Source organism: Physella acuta, unplaced genomic scaffold (genome assembly GCF_028476545.2).
Source record: "Physella acuta isolate Inbredline_101_S28 unplaced genomic scaffold, ASM2847654v3 ptg000592l, whole genome shotgun sequence".
In the NCBI taxonomy this organism is placed as follows: domain Eukaryota; kingdom Metazoa; phylum Mollusca; class Gastropoda; family Physidae; genus Physella; species Physella acuta.
The window spans coordinates 862,325-883,814 of record NW_026732111.1 but is presented as its reverse complement, the minus strand read 5'-3'; the positions used below and the strand labels follow the sequence as shown (position 1 = coordinate 883,814).

General features: G+C 32.7%; 2 protein-coding genes across 3 annotated transcripts in view; both read right to left on the bottom strand.

Moving 5' to 3' along the window:
- The window catches only part of LOC131947428 (putative leucine-rich repeat-containing protein DDB_G0290503), a 30,534-nt gene extending 11,765 nt beyond the window's left edge, over nt 1-18,769 (bottom strand). Inside the window, exons 1-7 of the mRNA XM_059308642.1 lie at nt 18,670-18,769; nt 17,291-17,389; nt 17,009-17,135; nt 16,324-16,437; nt 15,639-16,123; nt 15,344-15,448; nt 15,068-15,122 (exon numbers count right to left, since the gene is read on the bottom strand). Of these exons, the coding sequence (XP_059164625.1) occupies nt 15,068-15,122; nt 15,344-15,448; nt 15,639-16,123; nt 16,324-16,437; nt 17,009-17,135; nt 17,291-17,389 (985 nt within the window). The 5' untranslated portion in view covers nt 18,670-18,769. The remainder of the gene's footprint in view (nt 1-15,067; nt 15,123-15,343; nt 15,449-15,638; nt 16,124-16,323; nt 16,438-17,008; nt 17,136-17,290; nt 17,390-18,669) is intronic.
- Nucleotides 1,631-7,601, bottom strand: LOC131947358 (uncharacterized). Of its 2 annotated transcripts, none has more exons than XM_059308558.1 (7): nt 7,469-7,601; nt 7,045-7,143; nt 6,777-6,906; nt 6,346-6,474; nt 6,055-6,188; nt 4,827-4,881; nt 1,631-2,483 (listed from the first exon to the last, which is right to left on the bottom strand). In XM_059308558.1, exons 2-7 carry the CDS (start codon nt 7,141-7,143, stop codon nt 2,092-2,094), a joined length of 939 nt encoding a protein of 312 aa, XP_059164541.1. In that variant the 5' UTR covers nt 7,469-7,601; the 3' UTR covers nt 1,631-2,091. The 2 variants fall into 2 exon arrangements, with proteins under 2 accessions (XP_059164541.1, XP_059164542.1); XM_059308559.1 differs by having other exon boundaries at nt 6,777-6,903.
- Nucleotides 18,770-21,490: the final 2,721 nt, after the last annotated feature.

Here is a 21,490-nt window from a genome sequence, read left to right as displayed (position 1 = left end):
CTTACATTTATGTATTGCAACTAAAGTCGTCTGTTTAGTGTCATGTGCACTTTAGGCAACATGCAGAGGTATTATATGCACTTTTTAAAAATGTTTTAATAATGACCATTTATCACACACACAAGCCGCCTATTCTCCCCCACAACTTGACCACACAACAAGCCACACAGATACACATGTGGACCCACAAAGATACTCATGTTGACTCGCACATGGTTAAAGATGAAATCACTAATATCTACTACCAACAGAGGCCCGTGTATGTAGCCTTACATCTGTGACATCTACCTAGATCACAACACACCGGTAACTGCTGGATCAATTCTTTCTACTTTTCAACTTCTGTGGGAACCTAACGGCTATCAATTTAATCAGACAACAGGAAAACTTGCAGCACCAGATGATGGTAACTACCTTGTTATTGTAACTTTACAGGAGCGTGGAGATAAACAAATTACAGTTAGTGTTTCAAAGGGAGATAACAAATTGCAAAAGCAAATTTGTGTAAAGTTTGCTTTTTTTCCCATGTTTTCTTTAACTTGCTTTCGCGTCAGTTTGTTTGGTTCTCCAATCAAATCTTGCGATCGATATTTCGGGCACTTCCCAGTTAGCTAGCGCGCTGAAATTTTCAGGGAAGCTTTGTTTCCGATGACTATAGAATATTCAATTGTTATTATTACTAAATTGATCCATGGAAACATTTTATTGAGCATTTATACCGCTATATAATTGTAGTAAAACGTGGGGAAAAGGGGACATAACCCAGTAACTGTAATATGATGAAAACAAGGTTCGGTACTCTCCCTCTTTGCTTACTGAGTAGTGTTCACGCGGTGTTTGTGTACAAACAACCGTAACAAATGGTGGCCAGAATGGGGGAGACGATATGGTCGAGTGGTTGGGCACACGATTGCTATCCCACTCGACACGGGTTCAAATCTATGTGTTCTAGTCAGTAACGTATTCACACAACGTGTTTTTTACGAGTTGTCTTTTTACGAGTTGTCTTCGTTTACCCAAAAAAAAGTGAAAAGATAAAATCGATAGCAGGATTTTAATGCAAACAGACAAAGACTAAAAAGTAGAAAATAATAATCATTTAAAAAGTTTTAAAAAACCCACGTTTTCTGATTGAGATACAAAGTAGAAAATAATTGCTATACAGCACAATAATGCAAGCGATCACTCTACTATAAGCGATCAAAAACGTGGGGCGCCGTGATTTTCTTACAGTTTCTAATACTGTTGACTCTCTACAAGCTACTAATAAAAGTCAATAGTATTATCTAATCAATAGTAATATAACTTTTACTTCGGCGCCCGATCTTTTATTAAGCTCGTGTAACACAGGCGGTGTTGTATGTATGATTTAGATAAATCATTGGACAGAGGCAAGATATTAGTTGATTAACGGTTGTGTTACGGACTATATATATATATATATATATATATATATATATATATATATATATATATATATATATATAGACTTTGTATGGTCTATTATTGTGTGTGTGTTTAGGTAGGTATTAATTTACATACAATGTTACTGAATAAAATCACAAGAGTTGTTTTGTATAGAGAATAACAGTAATTTATTTATTTTTTTACCTCGAAACAAAATACCAGTTACTGGCAGTGTCTTTCAAAATATTTACATGCATAACGTGGATAATTATTTAAAAATATATCTGACACATATTTAAGTGAACTTATTCCAGCTTCTGATTGTTTAAATAGTTCATTTAGTTTGCCTCGAAAATGTGGATTACAATTTATTATTTTTCAACACAAAAAACTAGGTTTTATTTTTAACAAATAAAATAGTACACATACAGTTGTTATTCATCAAAACAAAAGGTATTTAAAAATAGATTTATCTGATATGTTTCTCGTGGTTACGTAGAACATAATAATTGGTGATTACATTGGATTAGTTGGAACTGTGTAATGATGTCTAAAAAACTCTATATAAACATATTTTCGTAGACATGTAGTCTACACACATAGCAAGTTTTTAGCATGTGTTTAACATGGTGGTTATATGTTTTATATGAGAATTTACCATCCAGCATGTTTTGTGTTGTACTTCTATAAACTAATGATAGTAAAACTACTGTAGCTGGTTAATATTGCGTCTTGATATGCGTGAGACACGTGAAAGTAAAGTTCTTGACCTTTCTTCAAGTCAACAACCACTGACCCAGCAGCGCTAGTGGCGGCACATTTCACTGCTATACCCGTACAACACCTGTCTCCAGCCCACACAGTAACTTCAATAAAATTATCGCGCCATTCATGTAGAGTTACACAGACAAGATATAAACCATCATGTGGTGATACAAATGTTCCTGTTGTTCGATTAAAATGTTGACCGTTATATTCACGTACTTCTTTAAATGTTGAAATAATTGATCCAACACTGACAGGTGTGTGATCAGCAAGCGTCACATAACAAGCATATCTGTTACATACACGTGACTCTGTTGATTGGAAAACATATTATGCATATTATGTATGATGAACATGTTTAATTTCACGAATGTTGTCATCCATTTATGACGTCCACAAAAATTTGAAATTTTAGCAATTTTTTTTCACTGAAGATGCTGTAGAGTAGACCGAACATTTTAATGTCATTTGCGTCTGTCTAGCTATTTACGAATAAATGGGTTGGGTAAATTCACAAATAAACGTGACGTCATTACATTACTCGTACTCAACGCTACACATGTTTCCATAACAAAACACCCCCCCCCCCCCCCCCTTTAGTAGTAGTCGCGCTGACCGTAAGCCCTACACACCTGACCAAGCGAGCGTATTATACACGTGCTGTTATTTAAATATCTTACTGTAACGTGATCATTTGTTGTTTTTTTTACTTGAAGAAAAAATCACTAGATCTACATCGTCTTAGGTGTTGACACAAAATTGTTCCAATTGTTTTCAAAAGTAAAGCTTTAACAAGTTGAAATGTTTAAAAATAAAATTGAAATATCGTGAAATATTTCAGATAATTGTTGCGATCACTGACCCCTCCCCACGATTGTAAATCAATCTCCGCTTGTTTTCCTAGGCTGGCGGTATACAATTACATTTTGGCTACATTTATTCACCCGTTGTGCTGGGGAAATTCAACACGAGAACTGCCGATTTAATGTATAACCAATATTTTATGTGCATTTTTAAAAATTATTTTGTTAATTTCAACATGTGGACGTTGATAATGACCCGAGCCCCTCCCCCCCCCCCCATATCAAGACCACATGCGTTTACAAATGTATATTTTATTCGGAAATTAAATATTTTTTTTTTCAAAAATGAATTTTGTATAATAATCCATACAATTTACATAATTTTGTCTAAGACCACAAATTGAAACACTAGACCACTAGTTTAGTACGGTCCTCAGTTTTAGTTGTGTTAGTTTATCGTGTCCTACGTATTGAAACTGCGAGGGTAGTATTTCAATTAATACCTCACAAATGGTACGACAAATGTTAAAATCATTCAGTCCGTATAGTTTAATTTTGTATTGTTAATTTATCGTAACAAGAATCTCTAGTACTTAATTTAGTATGTTGTACTTTTGAAACTCTAATAAAACGATTGACAAAATTAGCACCATCAACCTATTCTATAGCTTATTTCATGTTACAATAAATTAATTTTATATAAGATGCTAAAAATGTAACAATTATTTTTGTCTTTCAGTTATTTTTTTTATTTTTTAGATTTAACCCCTGGCTCGTATGGGACTCCGTCTTTATATTAGAAACATAAAGGGATGATGTGACGATAATTGAAATTATTTTATTTTAAACTACAGCTGTGTAATGTCTTACTGTACTAGGGTAGACCGCTGTAGGTCGACCCCCGACATACCAGGTGGTGTAATGTAGCAGGTGAGGAAACAAACACCTGACGGAAACCCACGGGTCTAGAGACTGGCACTATGGGTGAGTGAAATGTTCCATTCTTTATCATATTATGGTCTGTCTGGCTAACGAACATCACGTTTTGGTCTGTCTGGCTAACAAACATCACGCTATGGTCTGTCTGGCTAACGAACATCACGTTATGGTCTGTCTGGCTAACGAACATCACGTTATGGTCTGTCTGGTTAACGAACATCACGTTATGGTCTGTCTGACTAACGAACATCACGTTATGGTCTGTCTGGTTAACGAACATCACGTTATGGTCTGTCTGGTTAACGAACATCACGTTATGGTCTGTCTGACTAACGAACATCACGTTATGGTCTGTCTGGTTAACGAACATCACGTTATGGTCTGTCTGACTAACGAACATCACGTTATGGTCTGTCTGACTAACGAACATCACGTTATGGTCTGTCTGGTTAACGAACATCACGTTATGGTCTGTCTGACTAACGAACATCACGTTATGGTCTGTCTGACTAACGAACATCACGTTATGGTCTGTCTGGTTAACGAACATCACGTTATGGTCTGTCTGGCTAACGGACATCACGTTATGGTATGTCTGGCTAACGAACATCACGTTATGGTCTGTCTGGTTAACGAGCATCACGTTATGGTCTGTCTGTGTAAGAGAATGACAGAGATTTGTGGGGCGGGAATAAGGTGCGGAGATAGAGAGGGTGGGGAGATATTGAACAGATGTAAGCTAAAGTGATAAATTGAGTACAGATCGGTTAACATCGATTTTTCTACGTCAAAGTATTAGCTATGTAACATTTCCACCAGAGGTAAAGTATATTTATTGTTACATCATTATTGTTTTAAGATAATTCTTTATTTATTTTCATTTATTGTTTTTGTTTTTCAAGGCACACTTACCGATCAGATGAATTTCTTTGGTACACTTTGAAATAGTATTTTCAATATTGTCAATCTAAATTAAAACAAAGTATAAATTATATAAATGAAACAATCACATTGTAACATTTAACATAAATAGCTTTGCTGACAATAATTGGAAATGGCAACGTATAAGAATAAAAAAGAATTGAAAGCTGTTTTATAAATATAAATTAATTAACGAAATCAGAGGGTCATTTATTGGACTAATATCAAGGCGTTAGTAATTAATGCATTGCAATTTATTTATTTTTATATTTTTATTACAAATAGTTCTTCTTTATTCTTTCTTCTCTAGTTTCCAAGTTCTGGTTAAAGATTTGAATCAGTTTGTCAATGGGCATCAATCTTTGTTGTAGGAGTTTGTACATCAACTTGTGCTAAATGGATTATTTTAAATTTGACTATTTCTATTGCATATTAAAATTGCTGATATTAACTTATGCCTTAAATTTAGTTTCAAAATCCAAAGTATGACTGGCAAAAAATGTAATCAACCAACTTTTAATTACATGTTACAATTTGGTTATAATATATAGACTTGTAAACTTGAAAGTAGGTGTACAAATGTGTACCAAATTAATTATATATGTGAATGTTTACCTTGGATGTATCGACCAACACGTTACGGGTCAGTTGTAGGTTAGATAGAAATAGCTTAGAATAATCTAGAATTAGGGGAGAGTGCGTGTGTGAGTTGAGTTTACCCTAAGGTATTGTTAACCCCGGTGTGTTGATGTATTGTTATCCCAAAGTCGAATGCGATATAAAAGTTGGCGTGAATGGTTGCCATCTGTTAGTTGGTAGCGGTTAGGGCGAAGGATACTCTGTTATGTGAAGAATTGAGTCCAAATAAAATGTATACTATAAGTGTAACGAATCGTTGTTGAGTTGAATCGAACCCGGACGTAACACAGTATTTTATTATTATATTTTTCAAAAGATATAATCTGATCAGAATGTCTTTTAGTTTCTTGGGTTATTAATGCCTGTTTAATTTGTGTGATGATGTATTTCTTTGTGTAATTTTTTTTTTATATTCTTTCATATCTAGAGACAGTTTCTCTAGTGTTTGTTTGACTTGGTTTCTATTTCTTTTAAACTTTCAATTTCTTCGTTCAGCTCCTTTACTTTGTTATCTTTTTCAATCTTTTGTTTTATGTGGTTTTTAAAAGTCTGTTTTTTTCGTTAGTTGTTTCATGTTTACCCCCATGTCACTCTGTTCTGTTACAAAGTTGTCTCTCCATTGTTTTATTTCTGATATGTCATCTGTAGACTTGTCATTAGCGTCTTGTAGAGAAGATATGGTTGTCTCTATCTGCACAAGTCGACTCAATATTTCTAGGACAATATAAAATTAAGTCAATCGCAATAGTAATAAAGTTTGAAAATCATTATAATATGCTACTTTTCCTTTAAGAAAATATATTTGAATCATTCGGTATGAAAATATTTGTTTTAACTTAATTTTAAAAAAAAAATATGTGTGTTTTGATACCTGGTGATTTATAGAGTTCGTTAAGGATTTGATCTGTTGACTGACTAGTGCCACATTTTTCTGCTTTAGTTTGTGAGGTAGACTGAGATGAAAATGACCTTCCAACATCAAAAATGTCTTTATTTTCGTCTTGTAATTTTCAGAGAACATAAATTATTTTAAATATGTAAAATAATAATTCACTTGTAGTTTTACATAATATTTAATTTTTATTAATTTAAGTTTTGTGTGTTAATTTTTGTATGTAAAATACTTTCTTTAGAATTTATATAAATGATTAATATTATTTGATAATATGAATATATATTAATTTTAAATAAATACAAAACATATTTAATTCTCCAGTTTTTACTTTATTATTTGTATTACATTATCGAGATATAACAGAATATCAATTAAGATAAAAGAGACTTATATTTTAAAATATTTACCTAAGATATGAGCCGCTACATCCAACAAGGTCAAGGTAGCTGATTCAAGTTCTTGACATAGATCACAGTATGTCAAAGATTCGTTGTCACGTTTATCTTCTAACCAAGTCTTACTTTTGTCTACAGCCTGCTGACATAAATCATTTTGCCTTAGCGTTAAAATGTGTGTCAGTGTGATTTTTAATGTTTGTAGTCTTTATCTACAACAAGCTTAATATAAAAAGCACCTAGTCAATGATGAATGCAGGCAGAGACAATAACCACTTACAGCTTGCAAAGCTTCAACCACAGGTTTAATGACGTGTATCTTATCTTCTAAATAGTTCATGTGTTCTGTAACATATTTGACTTGCACTCTAGGACGCATCTGAGCAAAGCAGAAATAATTAGAATGCACACGCTGGAACGCACATTGCGATTTAGAAAGACGTTATAACAAATTTTCACTGCATGGTAGCCTACATCGTGAGAATCAAACATTTATCATACACTATATATATATATATATATATATATATATATATATATATATATATATATATATATATATATATATATATATAAATTATCTAAACATTATTTATAAACAATTAATTTCAGAAAATTGAACTCAAATTTCTATTGTTGTCGTACATGTTTTGAATAAAACAAGGATTTAATATTAACTTCACTATTTAAAAATGTGAACTCACTTTTGACTGAAGAATAAAACAAAGTGTTCAATTGTTTTGTCCTTGATTTAGGCTGTACTTCCAGTAGCAACACACTGTCGCTTCACTTCAATGAACAAAATGTCAAGTCAATAACATAAGTTATCTGTACCATGTAGTGATGTCTGTGTTTTATGTGTACTTTGTACTGTCCCGTTCTTTGGCTTAATATCTTGTCATTTATCTTCTCCTTTAACATATAACACATTTAAATTGTGTTATCATCCATTTTACATATCATGTGACTATATCATTTATAACTACTGTGTGATGTTGTAATCAAATCATGCCAAGTATGTGCCAGCTTATCCTGTATTTGTAGGGATCTGTACCCTAACATTCTTGATATTACATCAGCGATTCAATCATTTGTATAAAATAATAAAATCACTTAGCGTAGAGTAAATAGCTGAGTTCGTTTTGACAGGCACACAATAAAAGATCAGAGGTGTAGCGAGAGGTGGGTGGAGATGGGCCGTACCGGGTGGCGCCATGTATTTATGGGGTGGGCGACTGGCTTTGTTTCAATACACAATGCGATCCAAGGCAATGTTTTGTACTTTTGTTTTCGTGTTCACATAGCACACAGTGGGAGCCGAATTTTTTTTCCCGAAAGACACTTGCCCGAATGCCGTTCGCCCGAAGGCCGATTTTCCGAATGGACACTTGCCCAAATGCGACAGATGCCGGAATGGACACTCGCCCGAATGTGACAAACGCCCGAATATACAGTATACAACTATTATTATTTTCTGTGCGTATATTTAAAATATCATTCCGATGGGGAGGGGGGGACGACGACAACAACTGAAAACTTTTCAAAGTTTACAGTGGTAAAAAACGTCAGCACTAGTTTTAATGTAAAAGTGTGATAACAATAAATGTTATGAGAATACGATTTGTTGGGATATAATTTGCCCATACAACACTAATTGAATATGGATACACATACACACACGTTTTGCTGTGATTTTTTTACTTCTGCTATTATTTATGTTAAATCTACCAACACTGGCCTCACTTAATCATTTTAAATTGTAATGAAATCTCAGTAAATGTAACTACTTTTAAGTAATACATACGTATCTAGTTCGTGTAGGTTAATGTTAAATAAGCAATACACGAGTTTGATGGTGCTAATATTACAATGGTGTTCATTAGAGTGGAAGAAGTATTACAGAATAACTGAAGATGGTACTAAACTTACAGTTTCAAACTATCCCGTTATAGATGATTGCGTAAATATAAATAAAATAGAATCCATACTTCCATTTTTTGTTGTTCATTTTAGGTCAATTTTGTATACACATACAATAACTCATACAATGTATTTGTCTTTAGGTGTTATCAGTATTTCTTTTAAGGCACCTCTTCGGAGTGTGGGGGGGGGGGGGGGTCATTGACCTAAGCACGTCCATTTCCCATCCACTTGCAAAAATTAGAAAGAAAAAATATATTTTTATATAATAATAATTTTTATAGAAAAAATATATTTTAAGAATGCCTACTCATCACACTAACTTAACCCCCACCCAATCCCCACCTGCAGTAAAATGGCCTAAAACAAATACTGAATGTTACAACATTAACTAATGACGAGACAAAGTTTCCTTATAAGGATCAAATATTCAGAGCTTAGCATGTATGTGTGAACTTGAACATGTCAATGATACAAATGTTTTCTACTCCACATAGTTACGTGTTTGTAACAGATGTGCTCGTTATGAAGAGCTTTAGGGTCCCACACTTTTCGGTTACAAATTGAACTTTTGATTAGGTACGTGGATACTACGGTCTAGATTTTATCGAACACTAGGGTTATTTGTATCATTACAGGATGGTTTTTATCTTGTCTGTGTGACACTTGATAAAAGCACAGATAAATTCATTGGAGTTGGTCTGTGGTCTTGAGATAATTATTATACGTCTATATAAGATAAGTGTGTCTATACTAGCGCTGCTGGGTCAGTGGTTGTTGACATGAAGTAACGTCAAAAATGTTTCTCAGACCAAGACGCAAATTTATCCCGCTGCAGTAGTTTTACTATCGTTAGTTTATAGAAGTGCAACACAAAACATGTTGTATGGTGAACTAACAAAATAACAAAACATATAATCACAAAGTCAAACATAAGACATTCACTTTGACCGGTTATTATTTGCATTTATATCAATACAATAAACAATGAATGTCCATAAATATCTGTCTGCTTTTAAAAAGAGAAAAAGTGATGACACGTAGCATGGAAGGCGAGGTGTGTCTATCCTTGTAATTCATATAGCTACAAGTGTTTCTGTGAACCGTAAAAAATATTTTTTAAATATGTAATACATAATGTAACATATTTGTTATATATTACTGTTGTGAACTCACTGATAAGCCGCGGCGTTTAACAAATGGGTCTAACAACCTAAAGACAAACAAACACACACGAGTAACAGAACACAAGACTAAATAAAACACAGGCTCGTCAACACTTAAGAGAGTTTTATTATACCTGCAATAACTATGCAAAGACAGGCGATTCTAAATCTAAAACTTGTACACAAACTACGATTTAGCGACTATATAAAAGTACAAAGAAGTAACCTACACTAGCCCGGTAGAAGAACTGGACTGTTATACAAGGTTGTCGCAAACATGTACACTAACAGGTACAAACTATGATTAATCCAGTTACTCCAACAGCCACTGATGCCAGTTTGATTTTACAGAATGTCATCTACTAAATTAAAAAATAAAGTGAATATTTTGTCAAAATTGTATTAATTACATTTATAATAATAATAAATACTTTTAAATAGTTTTTTATTGGTTACGAAAATAAAATGTGTTTTCACAAACCCTTATAAGGAAAAAATATCTGTTATATCTCCGTCTAGAATACCGTACTGAAACATACCCTTACGGTTTAACAACACATGTGTGTCACCGCAAGCATGTATACAAAATTTCGAGTGCACATATACACATGTGTGCACGTATGTGCAAGCATTTATGTGTACTCTAGTGTGCATGTGTAAGTAAGCATCAGACACAATATTTGGTTTAGCTCACACACACAAGATTTGGTTTAGCTCTCTCACACACACAAGATTCGGTTTAGTTCACACACAAAAGATTTGGTTTAGCTCACACACACACAAGATTCGGTTTAGCTCACACACAATACTTGGTTTAGCTCACACACACAAGATTTAGATTAGCTCACACACACAAGATTAGGTTTAGCTCACACACACAAGATTTGGTTTAGCTCACACACACAAGAATTGGTTTAGCTATCTCACACAATACTTGGTTTAGCTCACACACACAAGAATTGGTTTAGCTATCTCACACAATACTTGGTTTAGCTCACACACACAATATTTGGTTTAGCTCACACACACAAGATTTGGTTTAGCTCTCTCACACACACAAGATTCGGTTTAGTTCACACACAAAAGATTTGGTTTAGCTCACACACACACAAGATTCGGTTTAGCTCACACACAATACTTGGTTTAGCTCACACACACAAGATTTAGATTAGCTCACACACACAAGATTAGGTTTAGCTCACACACACAAGATTTGGTTTAGCTCACACACACAAGAATTGGTTTAGCTATCTCACACAATACTTGGTTTAGCTCACACACACAAGAATTGGTTTAGCTATCTCACACAATACTTGGTTTAGCTCACACACACAATATTTGGTTTAGCTCACACACACAAGATTTGGTTTAGCTCTCTCACACACACAAGATTCGGTTTAGTTCACACACAAAAGATTTGGTTTAGCTCACACACACACAAGATTCGGTTTAGCTCACACACAATACTTGGTTTAGCTCACACACACAAGATTTAGATTAGCTCACACACACAAGATTAGGTTTAGCTCACACACACAAGATTTGGTTTAGCTCACACACACAAGATTTGGTTTAGCTCACACACACAAGATTTGCTTTAGCTCTAACACACAAGACTTGGTTTAACACACACAAGACTTGGTTTAGCTCACACACACAAGATTTGGTTTAGCTCTAACACACAAGACTTGGTTTAGCTCACACAAACAAGATTTGGTTTAGCTCAAACACACGTGTGGGCAGACAACGCTGGTTCTAGACGTTGTTGAAGATATAAAACAAAAAGAAATAATTGTGATATTTTATTGTAAAACCAAAAATAGAACACCAGCCAACTATTGTAAAAAGAATGTTGTGTTAGTCAATGTGTAGCTAGATCCTTTCATATTTCCTTTTAATTTTTTAGTTAACGAGCAGTGTTAGTCTGGGCAGATTTAACCTGAATATTTTCATAGAACTAATACATCGCCGTGGGTCAAATGCTATGCGCTATATTGCACGCTAAAACTGTGTACATCCTGCTTTTATTTCTGGCTTTGATTCCATAGCATTTGTTCATATAAAGAACAAAGAACAAGTCAGCACTTGTTTCATTTAGGAGTTTTTCTCCTAGATGAGTATTTGTCCCTGGTTATTGAGCCTAATTTTGGAAAGGGACCGAATTCTCTACTTCAGTGAAAGCAATAATGAGATCCATTACTTGAAAACGGGAAACTTACGTAGGGGTGTGACGTCATAGACTCATTAGACATAGCGTCGTTTAATTTGTTTGTGTTTGTTATAGTATTAATTTTAAAATTAAAATGAAAATATCAAATAAAACAGACAAACATGATTTATATTTGTTAAATAGACAGATCGGAATCAATGATTGTACACATTTGGCTGTAGATTTGATTGTCACTACTGCTGAGCTTTTTGATTTTCGATGTAAGGCTCTGTGTTAACATACATATACATACAAATACATGATTACACACACAAACAAACATATATATATATATATATATATATATATATATATATATATATATATATATTTATTTATTTATTTATTTATTTATTTATTTATTTATTTATTTATTTATTTATTTATTTATTTATTTATTTATTTATTTATTTATTTATTTATTTATTTATTTATTTATTTATTTATTTATTTATTTATTTATATTTATACATATATACTTGATAGCTAAATAGATGTTATAATTATTATAGGTGTTAATGTATGTTAATATACAGACACAATGTTACTGAATACAAACCAAAAACAAAAATGATTCTAACACGGAAACAGTTTTTTTTTTCAAATTAAAGGCAGTAGTGATCAAAATGACAACAGTTCTTTGCAGTATAATAATTTAAAAAATATTTTTTAATGTTAATAACAAATTATTGTTTTTAATACAAAATACAAATGTTAATGTTTGTTAAGTGAACTCATTCTAACAATCTTTTTTAAATAGTTTATAATCATGTAGTTCCTGGTATAAGTTTGTTTTTTAACAAATAACATGCAAATTATGATAAGACCACACACCTAGTGCTCACATACTGGTAAAGATATTTAAACAAAGCAGTCTTATAGTCTATTAGAGATATTAGCTTAGTGTCGTCAAGTATGACACTTTATTGGTGAGAACATTGAATAAGCTAGAAATCCCAAATGATGACTAAACAAATAACATATAAACAACTTAAGTTTGTGCGGACATGTAGTCTACACACATAGTAAGTGGTAAGCGTGTGTATTACATGGTGGTTACATATTTTATTGTTTTTAGAATTTCCCTTCCAACATGTTTTGTGTTGTACTTCTATAAACTAACGATAGTAAAACTACTGTAGCAGGATAAAGCTGCGTCTTTATCTGCTTCCACCACTGGAAAGAAAAGTTCTTGACCTTTCTTCATGTCAACAACCACTGACCCAGCAGCACTATTTCTTGCACATTTCACTTCTATAAACTTACACCACGCTTCTCCAGCCACCACACCAACTCCAATATGTTTATCTCCCCATTCATGTAGACTGACAGAGACAAGATATAAACCATCATGTGGTGATACAAATGTTCCTGTTGTTTGATTAAAATGTTGACCGTTATATTCACGTACTTCTTTAAATGTTGTAATAATTATTCTAGTACTGACAGGTGTGGGATCAGCAAGCGTCACATAACAAGCATATCTGTTACATACACGTGACTCTGTTGATTAGAAAACATGCGTTTGATGTACATGTTCAATTTTACGAATGCTCTGGCTATTTGATCCATAATATTTGTAAATTGTCGTTTCTTTAGCTTATGTTATCATCTCATTATATGTGTTTTGTATGCAGTTTATAATGTAAGTAAAATTGACAAACCCAAATCAAACAATTATTTTTTTAAAAATAAACTATGTATAATAATCAATAATGTTTACATAACTTTGTGAAAGACCATAAATTGAAACACCACACCACTAAATTAGTACGGTCCTTAGTTTGTGTGGTGTTAGGTTATCGTTTCCTACGTATTGACACTACCAGTTTTGTAGGTCAATTAAAACCTCACAAAACTTACAACACGTTTTGCTAAAACCGGGTCAAACTCCTGAAATACATTGAATGCCGTTTGCCCCTAGGCCGATTTCCCGAACGGACACTTTTCCCTATGCGACAAATATCCGAATGGGCATTTGTTAATATCAAATAGACATTCTTAATGAATTCAAGTTTGACATTTTGATAACACAATTCTGGGCATAAAAAACAAATTTGTTTATAATACACACAATGAGTATCATTTTAAAAACCTCAGATAAGCGAAAATTGTATTTTCGTCTTGTTTTATAGATAGCAAAAGATGTAGGCCCTACACTTTCTATAATATAGCAAATACTAATTAATTCATAATGCCTGCTTGCAGATATTAAATAGTATTTTGTTCCTTTTCAATTTGGTTAGACATTTATTTAATTATCAACATTTCAAATTTAAATTGATTAAAAATGACTTTTGGTAATCAATAATGTTCCCATTTTTCGGGCGAACGGCTTTCGGGCAAATGGCTTTTGGGCATTGTCGCATTCGGGCAAGTGTCTTTCGGGAAATCGTCCGACTCCCATTATAATCATGCAGTCCGTATGTGTTCACATTATAGTTTAATTATATATGACTTATCTATCGAAACAAGAATTACTAGAACTAAAGTTGTTCTGTTGTAGGCCTACTTAATAATGACCGATAACAAGATTTGCACAGTCAGCATTTTGTAATGTTCATTTCAGTTTACAGCAAATTAATTAGATACTAAGATATTAAAAATGTATAATTATCAATGTTTTCAGGTTATTACTTTCTTTTTTATATTTCAGAGCTGGCTCGTATGTGAAAACTTCTTAATATAAGAAACATAAGGGGATGACGTGACGTTAATAAAATTAGTTAATTTTAAACTGCAGCTCTGTATATGTCTTACTGTACTAGGGTAGACCGCTGTACGTCCGTGTAATAGAAATGCAGAGAGTAAGAGATTTAGAGAGAGCGTGAGAGTGGGCGGTAAACAAACGTATAAAACATTTTACCGATTGGTTATCATTGAGAATTATGTGATATATTTTACTATTCCTACATTTAAACGAGGAAATCAATAGATAAACTTGTCATAAAATCACTATTGTTACATAAATAAGTTTTAAAAACTTTTTTTTTTAAAAGCAAACTTACCTATGAGATGAAAATCGTTAGACAACTTTGAAATAGTATTTTCAAGTTCACCCAGCTAAATTAAAATAAAGTGTAAAGGGAATAAATGAAACAATCACACATCTACTGACCCACTAGCTTCAATAGATAATGGTAACTTTTAAGAAAAGGAAATGATTTATTGTATTTAATTAATAAACTATTTATTAGTGAATTCCCAAAATTATGGACATTACTGGAGTAATTTAGGATTTATCAATGTTGCAAATGATTTTTTATACAGTATTACAAACATACCTTATTTAAATTTTCTTCCCTAGTTTCCAAGTTCTGGTTAAAGATTTGAATCAGTTTGTCAATGGGCATCAATCTTTGTTGTAGGAGTTTATACATTACATTGTGCTAAATATCAGAAGATTTAAATATTTAACTATTTTTATTGTATATTAAAACTCACATACAATTAGCATTTATATAAAAGTTATGATTATAGGTTAAATTAGTCAACGGCCCCTTTTAACAATTTGAAGTAAATTGAATTTCAAGTAAGAATAGAAATGTGAACAAAAAATACAGCAATTTTAAAATTTACCTTTGATTGTAACTTTTCAAATTGGGTTGATGTTTTGTCGAAGATTTTATTATTTTCATCTTGTAAAGAAACAATCAAATCAGAATTGCTTTTAATATTGTCTTTCATACTGTCTCTTATATCTTGCATCTCTTTGTTTATTTTGCGCATTTTGTTTTCATATTCATTCATATCTTGAGACAGTTTCTCTTGTGTTTTGTTTGGCCTGGATTCTTTTTCTTTTAAACTTTCAATTTCTTTGTTCAGCTCCTTTACTTTGTTATCTTGTTCACTCATTTGTTTTCTGAGGTTTTTAAAATTCTGCTTTTGTTTTTTAGTCAGTTGTTCAATTTTTACCCCCATGTCACTCTGTTCTGTTACAAAGTTGTCTCTCCATTGTTTTATTTCTGATATGTCATCTGTAGACTTGTATTGTGTGTCCTGTAGTGACGATAGTGTTGTTTCAATATAGGCGAGTCTACGCTCTAGGTCAGGATGTTCTTCAACTGAGAATAGTCGCACATATACAATTTATGATTTTAAAGGAATTAAATGTTGAAAAACAGGATCTTTAAAAAAGAAAACACAACAAAATTTATTTTCTTTTTTTTTAATTAAACAGTATCAAACCGTACAAGCTTTAACATTGTATACGGCTTACAATGCAGCTACTTAACTAGTTATACCAAACAAAACTAAGGCATACCCGCTGTATGTTTGTCTTGTGTCTTGAGTTGTCTTGGTGATTCTACTGTTAGAAATATTGTGTCAGGCTGTGGTAAAGATGGCGTTGGTTTGTTGACATCCATGTTGTCCTCGTCTGGTGGATTCGGATTTAGAATTTTATTTTAATTGCAGTTAAAGTAAACAAGGATTTTTATAGTACACACAATAAATGTTTTTTTATCTAGTTAACCCATAACGCAAGCCATGTAATACCCTGATCAAAAATAACTTTGAATATGATCCAAACGTATACAAATACAAATAATTCCAAAATAGTCGAAATCTATATATTGTTTTAAATTTAACTTTTACAAGAATAATTATCGATTTTACAATAAATAGTAATTTAAAAAAACCTTAATGTTCTATAGACGTTGTTTTAGGGCGAATAAGGTTACACGATGTGATTGTAAAAATCTTTAATTTGTTCATATAATGATTTACAATATTCAGTAATGTGACGTAGATTTCATAGAAAAGAGGAAAATGGTTGGTTAGACAGTAAAATTATATCTCTTTAACTTAGTATTTGTAATGCCTGTAAACTAAACTGTAAAACAATTTCGTTGCATTCTTCTCAGGAGAAACACTTCATTACTGAACACACATGACACTTGACAGTAGGCTTTGAAATTTAAAATTCTAAAAACTATTAAAGTACTGACCTAAAATATGTGACGTCACATCCAACAAGGCCGTGGCTGCTGTGTCCAGTTCTTGTGATAGCTCGATGTAGCTGACAGATGATTGGTCAGTTTTTTCTTCTAGCCACGCCTTACTTTTTGCAACAACCTGGTTAAAGCAAACAACAACAATATTGTCAATTGATCACGTGTTGAAATGCTATATATTCCTAAACACGAAAAACGCTAAACCTACTTTATCGTGAATAAAAGGATTTTTACATTTTAAGTATTACGAAGACTTTTTAGTTTGTAATGACTTACATTTTTCATATTTCCCAAAACAGGTTCCAGAACTTGTATCTGTTCTTCCAAATAATTCATGCGCTCTGTAACAAACTTGACGTGAATTCTCGAAGGCATCTAAATGTTAATAACACTAAATTTAAAAAAAAAATGTTAACTCTGTCATCACAATTAAGCAAATCTAAAGCGGAATTTTTCTAGGCTACCCCCCCCCCCCCCCCCCCGAAGATAGTCTACTGCCCCCAAACGAAATATCGAAAATATATACTTTTAACAGCGTCCCCGCCCCCCCCCCCCCCCCCCCGGAAATTGTAGTTCGCCCACCTCCCCCCGCCCCCGAAATTTCAAGTGCCACCCCCTCTCCCCCGGAGGAGAAAGCCGGAAGAAACACTGATAATTTAGATCATTTTATGATAATATGTAGCCTATTTGTTTTCATCAACAAAAATCTTAATGATATAATTACTATTCCAGTACACATGCCATCAATGTCCGTCAATATGTAGATTACTATATCGTAAAGTATCCTTGAATAGAGCTGATAGTTGAGTTATTGTTAGCATAACGTATTTTCTAACTAAATCTTAATCCACTACGCCAATCCGTCAGAGTTAAATCCTTTATCTACTGACGGTACCATATATAAGCCTAGCTCTTAAATTATTTTAATTTAAGGTGAATCTTTATAATCATTTACATATTTATAATCTTCCTTGAGTCGGGTATAATTTTAGTGTACCAAAAGCAATATAATAATTCATTGTTTGAAAAAAATATTTCATCCAGAAATTAATTCAGTAAATAAAGAGTTAATTATAACAATGAAATAAAATCTAATAAATGAGTTATAAAACTACCAAGACTAAGTTTTTGTCCTAAATTGTTAAACTATAACTGGCAATCCACAAATAAATGAAAATTAATTTACGTATTGTTATATTTTTTTAGATCTGTTAACTATTGTTACAGTTAAATATGTAATACATGTTAGAAAAATGCGATAGTTTTTCGTGGCTTCACTTATGTTATTTCCTGCTTGCTAAAATTATACATTTGGGCATTTCCGTTTTTCACTTTTATTATCTATCCAGCGTTGTGATGAATTATTTTACAATTTTTCTTTGAATTGCCTAAACATCACTAATAAAATTAACTTTTTAAAAAAATAAAACGACCTACATACTTTTCTAATCAATGAGTATATGATATACTTATTTTATGGAATTGTTATAATATCAAACTTTACACTAAAGACAATTTAATAACTGATTAATAATTAAGGATGCAGTAGGGCTTTTTATTTTGTTTTAAATTCATTATTTTTATGTTGTCTGGTTGTATTAAAAGGAAATGCTATTTTCAAAATATATATTATATAGATTAAAGATTAACAGTACCTTAAGTAGGCCTAGACTTGTTGTGGGGAATCTAAGAACTGGAATTGTGTACAGTAGTCGAACTTCCTCTGTTGAATAATAGCGGGTTTTCCCGATCGCGTTGTCATTATTAGAGTTATCTCTCTTGTATTGATGCTTTAACTACGTGTAGATCAGCCACAACAAGAAATCTTTTTCATCAAAACAACTTTCGATCTAAAGGTAAGTAAAAAATTGCAGATCTCATACACGTTGTTTTAATTATTTACACATCGACTAACGTGGGTGAAGTTCAGATGCGATATGGAAACATGATAGGTTGTATATCGAGGTGGTAAAATGCGAAATTGAAGCACGATAGGTGATATCTCGATGCGGTAAAATGCGAAATCTAAGCACAATTTATCAAATGTGGATGCTGTAAAATGCAAGCTTAAGCTGAAAGTTAAAACAGTCGTTTACGTAACATTTGTGTTTCGCAGTTGAAATACTTCACTGTGACTATTGCATCTGCAGTCGTATGCTATCAGAGGCGTAGCGAACCAAGTCGGCCCCGGGGCGAACCTTCAACTTTTTGCCCCCTCCCATTTAATTTATATTTATTGACTTTAGTGGAAAAAAAAAATCACCCCCCCCCCCCGAGCTCTAGTTGAAAAGGTGGGTGGCACTTTTAAGCAGTCAATACTTTTTTTGGTGCCACACTTAGAGGGTGTACTTTTCAATACCTTAGCTATCAGTGATTTCTACCCAATTATCAGCCAACAATTTAGTGGTGCCACTTTATAAAACGCCTACTGATGTAACTTTAAAACCTCACTTTACTGTATATATGGCTAAGAAAAATACTTTTACTGTTTAGGTCACAACTTACAAACCTTGTCAATTCATAATTCATATTTACTGTCTTTGTAAAGTTAACATGACATGTGTCTACTTAATATTGGGTTATATGTGAGCAACAAAAACTAATCGCGGTACTACATTAATACAGTTGTAACTCGAGATAATAATTTAATTTGTAACATTGTTCGTGTCTCAAATTCACCGTGTTTCAATGCCATTTCCTACATCAACTTTCATTAAATGCCATTCTTCCGTTCCAGTACCCAAAATGGTTCCGCAGTGGTTGTTTGTGTTACGTATTTTGTAGAGAACAAAATTTTAACAAAAAAAAAACCAACAAATGTATAAAAACAAATGTAGGAAAAAGCGAAGAAATGAATTTGTTGTATTAAGTGTATTTTTTTTTTTTGGAAATCAGCCGACGAGTTTTACTTAAGACGTTGTCGAGTAGGGGGAGGGGGCACAGAGTGTTCAATTAATATCTTATTTATTTCACATACATTTCAGTCATTTACTAGCTCATTCATTACACTCTTAATATTACTTTCTTATATATATAAATAATACAAGTTTATTGAAATTAACTTAACAGTTGCACTCACAGCAAACCAATAATTAACCATTTATCTCGTTTCAATTTTGTTACTGCTTTTCTTTTCAGAGACCTTTACTTTTTCACTGCTTTTTTTATACTTTACATGCACCTGTTTAAAACATAAACTGTGACAGAGTTTTGTTTCGTTTTTGCGTTCACAGTTTTGGTGTGGAGGGTATTAAAAAACAGTCACTGATTAGTTGAATGATGATGATAAAGGAAATAAAATGAAATATGCAATATAATAGATAGTATCAAAACATTACACACTACGAAACGCTAACCAATAAATACTACGTAAACAGTATACACTACCCAATACTAACTATTATAGAATACATTTACAAGCAGTTATACTAACCTAAATAAACCGGGAGTGATCTCCCCTAAACTTTCTCGAATATTGTAATATAAAATTACGAGGGATGGCAACTCAGGACATTGACAATATTTGTTATCCATTTTTAATTACTTAAACTTTTTATAATAAAATAGAATCTCGTAAAAAAATGAATTGCACACCAAGTGAAAAGTTTCCCTTTCAAACCTGACGGTTTATGGGGCAAGTGAAGTAGAGTTCAGTTGTTTCTGTGACCTCGGCATATGAAGAGATAGTGTGGTCAGCACTATGCCCAGCCGCATTTACTTTCCCTAACAGGAGTTAGGTACCCATCAGAGTTGGGTGGACTCAGGGACGATCTACTGACTGGAACCCGGATTCGAACTCGAGACTAACGGGTTAGCAGTCCAGCTCTCTACCGCTAGACCACTCCGTCCCACACCAAGTGAACGCCTAATAAAATGTGCATAAAAGTGCGGGATGATATTAGTACTTTATAAATTTAGATGCGTTTTTTGAGAAATCGGAAATAGCGTAAATAAGTACTTCCGGTCAACGGAAATTACTCAAAATTCGACAGAAGGTAGAGAATTAGATCTTTTACTTACGTGTGAAATTTTCATGCATCTATCTAAAATAGTACGCAACTTATAGGCTTTTGAAAAATTCAAAGTAGAAAAAGTACCACTTCCAATTATCGGAAATCGCTCAAAAGTTGATCAGGATCTACGATTTTGATAAAATACTTATATATGAAATTTCATCAACCTAGCTGTAACGGTACTCAAGTTATCGTGTTTACACACAGACAGACACACAGACACACAGACATACGGACAGAATTGCAAAGTCCAGTTTTTACGACTCGATAACGCATAAAACGCGAAAACGTTTATATATTTGTATTTATAATTTTTGCCTGATTAAAATAAGTCATCTATACTCCGGATGTGATGAAGGACTGAGGAGTAAAACGGTGAAAGCTGTCAAAATTTCATGTTATTTTTTGCACGATTACAATACTTTCTCTATAATTCGTATATACGAGAAAGTAAAAAACGATG

Coding starts and splice junctions, on each gene's coding strand:
- LOC131947358 (XM_059308558.1), bottom strand. CDS start 7,143: ATGCGTCCTAGAGTGCAAGTCAAATATGTTACAGAACACATGAACTAT. Junction 6,907..7,044: donor TGGTTGAAGCTTTGCAAGCT/GTAAGTGGTTAT, acceptor GATTTATGTCAG/CAGGCTGTAGACAAAAGTAA. Junction 6,475..6,776: donor TGTAGCGGCTCATATCTTAG/GTAAATATTTTA, acceptor GAAAATTACAAG/ACGAAAATAAAGACATTTTT.